This window comes from Oncorhynchus gorbuscha, linkage group LG01 (genome assembly GCF_021184085.1).
Source record: "Oncorhynchus gorbuscha isolate QuinsamMale2020 ecotype Even-year linkage group LG01, OgorEven_v1.0, whole genome shotgun sequence".
NCBI classification, from domain to species: domain Eukaryota; kingdom Metazoa; phylum Chordata; class Actinopteri; order Salmoniformes; family Salmonidae; genus Oncorhynchus; species Oncorhynchus gorbuscha.
Window position 1 is genome coordinate 73,122,058 of NC_060173.1, and position 9,590 is coordinate 73,131,647.

General features: G+C 41.7%; 1 protein-coding gene across 1 annotated transcript; it reads left to right on the forward strand.

The window, feature by feature from the left end:
* Positions 1 to 661: 661 nt before the first annotated feature.
* agr1 (anterior gradient 1) lies at positions 662 to 6,502 on the forward strand. Its single transcript, XM_046330214.1, has 8 exons — positions 662 to 814; positions 1,969 to 2,079; positions 2,319 to 2,382; positions 4,454 to 4,506; positions 4,755 to 4,831; positions 5,048 to 5,111; positions 5,577 to 5,660; positions 6,307 to 6,502. Exons 2-8 carry the CDS (start codon positions 1,983 to 1,985, stop codon positions 6,354 to 6,356), a joined length of 489 nt encoding a protein of 162 aa, XP_046186170.1. The 5' UTR covers positions 662 to 814; positions 1,969 to 1,982; the 3' UTR covers positions 6,357 to 6,502.
* The last annotated feature ends 3,088 nt before the right edge of the window (positions 6,503 to 9,590 follow it).

The window sequence follows — 9,590 nt, forward strand, 5'->3', positions numbered from 1 at the left end:
ATCCCATTATGTTGTGTTTTGGTGATTAAACCAATGTTCTCATTACATTTCACAAGAAACATATATATTTGAATCAATGGTTGTGCGGTGAGCAATGTTAACTGTCCAAATGAGTGCACAATAACAGGTTTTGAAGACTGGCTGCGTTACAAATGTGACCAGTTTGGAGTTTTCCACTAAGAGTTGTGAAAATGTACCACATACGAGTTTCTGTAAGACACATATGCAGGATTCTGTTTGAGACACTCAAGTTGTGGGTTGATGGTCACGAGACTTGAAGCTGAATGTTATGGATTATTCTCACATCTGTGGATAGTGATTGACGCCAGACAGAAGGTTCAAGGACCGAGGACACACTGATTATTCACTGTTGTATTTTAGTGATGACATTCTGTGGAGACGTGTGTGATTCTGTAGCAGCTGACAAAGTCACTGACATTTGTTTTGACTTCCTGCGAGCCTCTTGGTCTGGTGTTTACAGAACTTTTGGTCCTGTCTGATTAGGATAAAGGGCCTGTCTCCAAGAAGCCAGTTAGACATTTGATCTTCTTCTGTGCTGGGTTGTGTATCCCTGTTGCAAATTGTAATAAATTGGATAGATTTTTGATTGACTTCAGCAACAACTTATCTCCTTTTGTGAAATTCCTATTACAGTGCATTTGCGTGCTACAATTCATTTGCTTTGTTTCGTGTAATGGCAATCCCATACCTGTTTGGTAACTCCTGTTGTCTATAAAAAGACCTGAAAATCAAAACCAAGTTACTGTCAGCTTGGACGTAGGCTCCAGACACTCCTCATACGGCTGTGCAATAGGTAAGATATTTATATTATTGAAAAACATTTCTCAGTTGAAACCTGTACTATTATCATGTTCACTTGGTGCAGCATTTGAATAATCTGGGTAGCGAATACGCCTATCGGTGTCAACATTCAGTCATGTTTCAAACCTTTATTTTCCCCCTGGCCATTTGGCCAAAGAAGAAGCAGACTGACAACCGAATAAATGGTTTGAAGTTGTGAATAAATTAACATTATCTACACTAACTCTAAAATGCAGTATACCGGTACAGGATTTTGTTTTAGCATTTAGAAACACTCTAGTCTAATATACCTGTGTCATTATCAGGAAAAGGAATACTTTAAGGAAATGGGACACTTAAACAAACAAGTTTGGCCTGTTTTAGTAGGCATATACAGTAATTGGGCATATTCATTAGGAAATTGTGTAGAAATAGCAACAACAAAAAAATGCAATGTTTTTTCGACAGGGTCCCTTTTTAACGACACTTCACTTTATATGGGCAAGAGTGATAGACAATATACAAATGTATTAGATTGTTATGTGCCCTTTCACTGTGCAGTTTAGGCTTTAAGTATTCTAACACATACATCATTGTAATTAAACCGGTCAATCCTGTTCTGACACACAGCCTGCAAAGTCTTCATTCATTGCTCCATTGTCAGATCCTAAATCAAGATCCTTGGCATGCAGAAATGATTTTGAGGTCTATAGTCTATAGACCGATAGTCGAAACATAGGGTGGTGAAGATCTTACTCAACTATCATAAGGAAGGTTTACTCTCATTGACTGGTAAAATAAATGTAAACTGGCCAGTGCACCTGAGATTTGGAGATTATTAAGAAGTTGGCTTTTGCATAGGGCATTGTAGTTGAGAATCTGACCACCACTTTTGGTAAGGATTTTGATGAGATTTTCTTTTGTATAGGGTACCATGTAAAAAAATAAAAAAATGTTTAACAGGTAGACTTGACTTTTCTCTCTCTCTCTCTCTCTCTCTCTCTCTCTCTCTCTCTCTCTCTCTCTCTCTCTCTCTCTCTCTCTCTCTCTCTCTCTCTCTCTCTCTCTCTCTCTCTCTCTCTCTCTCTCTCTCTCTCTCTCTCTCTCTCTCTCTCTCTCTCTCTCTCTCTCTCTCTCTCTCTCTCTCTCTCTCTCTCTCTCTCTCAGAACTGGTGAACGCCATGTATCGGTGGTCTCTCTTTGCCTTGCTCTTTGTCACCTGCATGGAAGTGTCCATACAGAAGAAAACAAAGAAAGGCCCTCAAACTCTCTCAAGAGGTAAGACTTAACATATCTCACCTCCATTGGACTTTACTACTAAAAACAGCCCCTCATCCACCATTACATTAACACCTAATTAAAGTCTGGTCCAATCTGGTCATTTGTAGCTCAGTTGGGTTCCATTCCCGTTACCAACCATACGTAAAATATATGCATGACAGTAAGTCGCGTTTAGATAAAAGCATCTGCTAAGGGGCGTATATATTTTATTATAATAATTTTTTATTTTGCCTCAGGATGGGGGGATGACATTACTTGGGTCCAGACCTATGAGGAAGCCCTGATGACAATGACAGAAAGGTAAGACAAGACAGAGATATTAGACAAAATACACAACAAGACATATCACATTGCAATTGTGTTTTTTGGTTAGTGGCGTACATTTGAAAATTAGAACAATCTTTCAAATGTCTGAGTGAAACATTTTATTATAGCTACACTATATATACAAAAGCATGTGGACAACCCTTCAAATGAGTGGACTCAGCTATTTCAGCCACACCCTTTGCTGACAGGTGTAAACAATTCATCAATCAAATGTATTTATAAAGCCCTTTTTTACATCTGCCGGTGTCACAAAGTGCTATACAGAAACCCAGCCTAAAACCCCAAAGAGCAAGAAATGCAGATTTAGAAGCACGGTGGCTAGGAAAAACTCCCTAGAAAGGCAGGAACCTAGGAAGAAACCTAGAGAGGAACCACGCACTGAGGGGTTGCCAGTCCTCTACTGGCTGTGCCGGGTGGAGATTATAACAGTACATGGTCAAGATGTTCAAATGTTCATAGATGACCAGCATGGTCAAATATATAATAATAACGGTGGTTGAAGAGGTCAGCACCTCAGGAGTAAATGTCAGTTGGTTTTTCATAGCTGATCATTCAGAGTTAGAGACAGCAGGTGCGGTAGAGAGAGAGAGAGTCGAAAGCAGCAGGTCCGGGACGAGGCAGCACGTCCGGTGAACAGGTCAGGGTTCCATAACCGCAGGCAGAACAATTGAAACTGGAGCTGCAGCATTACCAGGTGGACTGGGGACAGCAAGGAGTCATCAGGTCAGGTAGTCCTGAGGCATTAGCCTAGGGCTCAGGTCCTCCGAGAGAGAGAAAGAGAGAGAATTAGAGGGAGCATACTTAAATTCACACAGGACACAGGATAAGACAGGATAAATACTCCAGATATAACAGACCGACCCTAGCCCCCGGTCACAAACTATTGTAGCATAATTACTGGCGGCTGAACCAGGAGGGGTCGGGAGACCCTGTGGCCCTGTCCAACTATACAGGGCCAACCAGGCAGGATATAACCCCACCCACTTTGCCAAAGCACAGCCCCCACACCACTAGAAAAATATCTTCAACCACCAACTTAATAACCTGAGACAAGGCTGAGTATAGCCCACAAAGATCTCCCCACAGCACGAACCCGAGGGGGGCGCCAACCCGGACAGGAAGATCACGTCAGTGACTCAACCCACTCAAGTGACGCACACCCTGGGGCAGGTAGCCTAGTGGTTAGAGTGTTGGACAAGTAACTGAAAGGTTACAAGGATCGAATCCCCGAGCTGATAAGGTACAAATCTGCCGTTCTGCCCCTGAACAAGGCAGTTAACCCACTGTTCCTAGGCCGTCATTGAAAATAAGAATTTGTTCTTAACTGACTTGCCTAGTTAAATAAAGGTACAATTACAATAAATTTAAAAAACTCTTAAGGACTGCAGCCCCTGTAATACCCCATCGAACACCTTTTGAGAGAAATTGGAATGCCGACTGCAAGCCAGGCCTAATCACCCAACATCAGTTCCTGGCCTCACAAATGCTCTTGTGGCTGAATGGAAGCAAGTCCCCACAGCAAAGTTCCTTCATCTAGTGGAAATCCTTTCTAGAAGTGTGGAGGCTTTTATAGCAGCAAAGGTGGGACCAGCTCCATATTAATGGCCATGATTTTGTAATGAGATCGACAAGCAGACCTCCACATACTTTTGGTCATGTAGTGTATCTGCTTATGTCACAGTCCTATCCTCACAATGATTATGTCACTATGCCCCATTAATTCAATGACCCCAGAGAAACAAATCAAATTGAAACTGAAATCCTCATATTTACTCAGTGGCTGAATCCCAAATGGCATCCTGTTCCCTACAAAGTGCACTACGTTTGACCAGAGTCCTATCAAATGTAGTACACTGAATAGGGAATAGAATGCCATTTGGTACTGGCACAACCTATGTGCTCTCATATATCCTTAATGACACTCAGACCTTGGGTTTGCTATATTCCCAGAGACATTCTTTGCTTCTCTGTAAGCACATCCGCCCACCACCTATTCTGCAGTGGAATGTGTTCATCTTTTGACCGTGTCCTCGTGTTCCAACAGTAAGAAGCCCCTGATGGTCATTCATCACATGGAGGATTGTCCTCATAGTCAAGGTGATAACTGCTGTGCTTTTATACTCGCACATTCTTCATCTAACCCCAGTGGGCCCCCAAACCAAGGTCTTTTGTTGCCTTACAATTCATTCTGGTCTCTTTGTATCAACATTTAATTGTATTCTCGACATGATCATTTGTAATGACAAAAGGAGTTGCAATGCACAAATTCCACTTTATGAGGATAAAGTGTCAAGGTTGAAGGTGGGGTTCTCACTAACTGTCCTTCTGTCATGTCTCTTTGACAGCTCTGAAGAAGGCGTTTGCTGCTGATAAAGCCGTACAGGAACTTGCCCAAGAGGATTTTGTCATGCTCAATTTGATAGTAATTCTCTTTTTAATGCTTTTTCAACATGTTCTCATTGGAAGCAATGCAATGTTATGGTTATAACCATGTTCCAATCACAGGTAAAACATTGAATCATGCATTTCATTATTTCCTTACCAGTAGATACATGTTAGATATTAAATGTTAAGGTGAGATGATAGATGTTGATTATTATAAATGTATGTTTTAATGTAATTTGTATATATTTTTCAGCATGAGACTACAGACTCCAATCTGGCACCAGATGGCCACTACGTTCCAAGAATTCTCTTTGTTGGTGGGTCTTTCTTCTGCCATGTCATCTGAGGACATCTCTCAATTAGGAAATAAATCCCCATTCATTCTGAATCCCCAGTACATCCCTCTAATGCTTGCCGTGAGATGCTTGATGTGACTGCATTCAGTGCTTCGTATAACTTTACTTTTAATTAGTAGCCATTAGCCGAATAACAATCAGACAACATACATTTTTGATTAAAGGATCAATCTAATGTATGAGTCGCCATAGTGTTAGAAATGGAATAGTATGAGTAAAGCATTACAGTCTAGTTATTCGTGCACCCATAATGATGTGTTCTGGTTGAAAGGAACGTGTGGCTGCAGACATTCTCTAACACCCAACCCTGTCTGGAATGTATAACTCCTGCTTTGAAGCTTTGGCATAGTGCACCTCCAAAATTGATAACTGTCTCTGCAACCCCCCCTCTCTCACACACACATACACACACCTTTTTTTCTACAGATCCATCCATGACTGTGCGTGCTGAGCTTGTTGGGAAGTACAGTAACCACATGTTCACCTACAAGCCGAGCGACATCCCGTACCGTGAGTGTACCGCTTCTTCTCTTCATCCCTAATGAGGTCCTATGAGATTCAGTTATCCTCCTGTTACGTGCTTAACACACACACCCACATGCCCCAACTTTGAACACAAACTGAACTTACTTATTAATAGGTTCTACTCTTTCTTCCTCCACCTCATCCACTAACTATTTGGGACAGAGAGTCGGGAGATGCAACCACAAAATAATGAGAATGCTTCAAGGATAGTTCTTAGCTGGAGAAACGGTGGGCGGGTGAGGGGGTGGGTGAATACTATATGAAAGTTTTACTGGAAGAGCGTGTCGAAGTTTTCTGACAAAATTGCTGAAGTAGGAAAGAGTGTGATAAGGGCAAATCCAGGCGTCAGTTGCTCAAATTAAAATCGGAAAAGTGAAGGCATGATTATTATTATTATTAGTCAAGAAGTTAAGCAAATTATTACTGTAATTGCTGCAAGTTTAAAATAATGAATTGTTTGGTCTATCTAGACTACTAACAGAATTTGTAAAGCAAGGTTGGGGTCATTTCAATTCAGTCAATTCTTGAATTGCATTCCCATTCTCTTCGTGACTTGAAATGGAATTGAACCCTTCCCTGGTGAATGGATTTTTGCTCAAGATTCTTGTCTATTGTGCCCCTTTCTCCACAGTGGCCGAGAACATGAAGAAAGCCAAGCGTATACTGCACACTGAACTGTAACCTCACAGCCTTTTCAATAATGTACCCATAATCTACTGGGTTCCTCCCTGTTCCAGAGGGGTTCACTGAGTCTTGGACATTCTTATGTTTACACAGAATGTATGCAATAGATAAATCAATAAAGATGAATGACAGTGTGCATTGAATTTGTTGATCTTCATTGACTCCAAATGCTAAAACAGGAGAAAAAATGTATTTAACTAAAAGTTATATGGACATTCTCTGTGAGGGATGTTGACATGACTTTGCTATACATTTTTGCTGTTGGTTAAGGGCAGTCAGGTCTGGAGAGAACCAAGGGCTATATCTGTTCCTGGTTCTAAATTTCTTGAATGGGGCATGCTTATTTAAGATGGCGAGGAAGGCATTTAAAAAAAAAAACGGGCATCCTCTACTGACGGGATGTGGTCAATATCCTTCCAGGATACCCGGGCCAGGTTGATTAGAAAGGCCTGCTCGCTGAAGTGTTTCAGGGAGCGTTTGACAGTGATGAGTGGAGGTCGTTGACCGCTGACCCATTACGAATGCAGGCAATGAGGCAGTGATTGCTGAGATCTTGGTTGAAAACAGCAGAGGTGTATTTAGAGGGCAAGTTGGTTAGGATGATATCTATGAGTGCGGCAGGGTAGCCTTGTGGTAAGAGCGTTGGACTAGTAACCGGAAGGTTGCAAGTTCAAACCCCTGAGCTGCCATGGTACAAATCTGTCGTTCTGCTCCTGAACAGGCAGTTTATCCACTGTTCCTAGGCCGTCATTGAAAATAAGAATTTGTTCTTAACTGACTTGCCTAGTTAAATAAAGGTAAAAAATGAGGGTGCCTGTGTTTAAGGCTTTGGGGTGGTACCCGGTAGGTTCATTGATAATTTGTGTGAGATTGAGGGCATCAAGCTTAGATTGTAGCATGGCTGGGGTGTTAAGCATGTCCCAGTTTAGGTCACCGAGCTCTGAAGATTAGATGGCAATCAGTTCACATATGGTGTCCAGAGCACAGCTGGGGCAGAGGGTGGTCTATAGCAGGCGGCAATGGTGAGAGACTTGTTTTTAGAGAGGTGTTTTTTTGAAGTAGAAGTTCAAATTGTTTGGGTACAGACCTGGATAGTAGAACAGAACTCAGCGAGAGCTGTAGTTAGGGATGGAAATTTCAGAGTTTTTGGTGGTCTTCCTAAGCCAGGATTCAGACACGGCTAGGACATCCGGGTTGGCAGAGTGTGCTAAAGCAGTGAATAAAACAAACAAACTAATGTTAACATGCATGAAACCAAGGCTATTACGGTTACAGAAGTCATCAAAAGAGAGCGCCTGGGGAATAGGAGTGGAGCTAGGCATTGCAGGGCCTGGATTCACCTCTACATCACCAGAGGAACAGAGGAGGAGTAGGATAAGGGTACGGCTAAAAGCTATGAGAATTGGTTTTCTTGGACATCTGGAACAGAGAGTAAAAGGAGCAGGTTTCTGGGGGCGATAAAATAGCTAAAGGTAAAACACACAGACAGCGTAATCATATTATCTTACTCGCTGTGAGCCTGGGTATCTTGGAGCACAGTTGCGCCTCCGCACAGGACAGTGACGCCCCCTGTAGGTCGTGCAGAGGAATGCCGATCTGTTCAAGAAAGGAATGTGTGTGCGCAGGCAGTGTGAATGTGATCGCCGACCCTACACTGGAGAGAGGATCACTGGCCAGTTCTGCAAGTGGGACAACTTCAACTGTGACTGTTTTAACGGGTTGCTTTGTGGAGGTGTAAATCCCTCTTGATTCCTGATCCTTAAAACCATCATTGTTTATCGTTCTAGACGCAAAATCATGTTCTTAATGCAGACTTGAGTGTGTGATATCACTACAGTACATACGTAACTGCAGTATCTATTTTGTTTGTGTTTGGTTGCCAGGTCACAGGCGAAGTGACTGCAACCTCTGTGTCAGAGGACCTGTAACCGTGGAAACTGCCTGTGCAACCGGTGTGAGTGTGAGAAGATGTACTCAGGACCTTTGTGTCCGCAATGTGCTGTGTGCGTCGGGTTCATCACTATAATCAACATGAAGAAAATTGCAGTGCATTCCTATTATAAGAATCACATTTGTATCTAAGGAATAAATTTTTTTGCACCAATTGATTTAAAATGCATTGTAAGTCTAGGAATATACCTGTCTAAAGTCTTTTGATCACTGTAAAATCAGTGATTCTCAAAAAAATGTAGTGCCTGTAGACCACATTTCAATCTCTAACGCTGATGTTCAGTGGGTTAGAACGATTCTTGTCATTCAGAACTTATTTAGATGTAATGGTCTGTTTTATCCACTAGATGGCAATATATGACACAATAAAGACGCTCTCAAGTGATACAGTACTCTCCACTGATATATCCTTCACTATTATTGATGAATTACATGTGTATTCACATCAATACCTATGGTGATTATTTGAAATACATATCATATTGAATACTGATGCACTTTGAAAGTCTTCTTTTCCCATTTAAATAGTATCTTACTCAGTGGTGTAAAGTACTTAAGTAAAACTACTTTAAAGTACTACTTAAGTCGTTTTTTGGGTTATCTGTAACTGTACTTTACTATTTATATTTTTCACAAATTGTATTTTTACTTCACCACATCCCTAAAGACAATAATCTACCTTTTATAATGTACCTTCTCCATACATTTTCCTTGACACCCAAAAGTACTTATACGTTTTATGCTTTGCAGGACAGGAAAACGGTCAAATGCACACATTTATCAAGAGAACATCCCCGGTCATCCCTACTGATCCATGGTCATTCCTGGATATCTGTAAATGATGTCTGAGTGTTGGAGTGTGCCCCTGGATATCTGTAAATGATGTCTGAGTGTTGGAGTGTGCCCTTGGATATCTGTAAATGATGTCTGAGTGTTGGAGTGTGCCCCTGGATATCTGTAAATGATGTCTGAGTGTTGGAGTGTGCCCTTGGATATCTGTAAATGATGTCTGAGTGTTGGAGTGTGCCCCTGGATATCTGTAAATGATGTCTGAGTGTTGGAGTTTGCCCCTGGATATCTGTAAATGATGTCTGAGTGTTGGAGTGTGCCCCTGGATATCTGTAAATGATGTCTGAGTGTTGGAGTGTGCCCCTGGCTATCTGTAAATGATGTCTGAGTGTTGGAGTGTGCCCCTGGATATCTGTAAATGATGTCTGAGTGTTGGAGTGTGTCCCTGGATATCTGTAAATGATGTCTGAGTGTTGGAGTGTGCCCCTGGAT

Bases quoted from the DNA above. Each gene is read 5' to 3' on its own strand.
- agr1 (XM_046330214.1), top strand. From the start codon at position 1,983: ATGTATCGGTGGTCTCTCTTTGCCTTGCTCTTTGTCACCTGCATGGAA. The intron at 5,112-5,576 runs GTGGGTCTTTCT...TTTTTTCTACAG, and splicing joins TCCAAGAATTCTCTTTGTTG to ATCCATCCATGACTGTGCGT. The intron at 5,661-6,306 runs GTGAGTGTACCG...CTTTCTCCACAG, and splicing joins GCCGAGCGACATCCCGTACC to TGGCCGAGAACATGAAGAAA.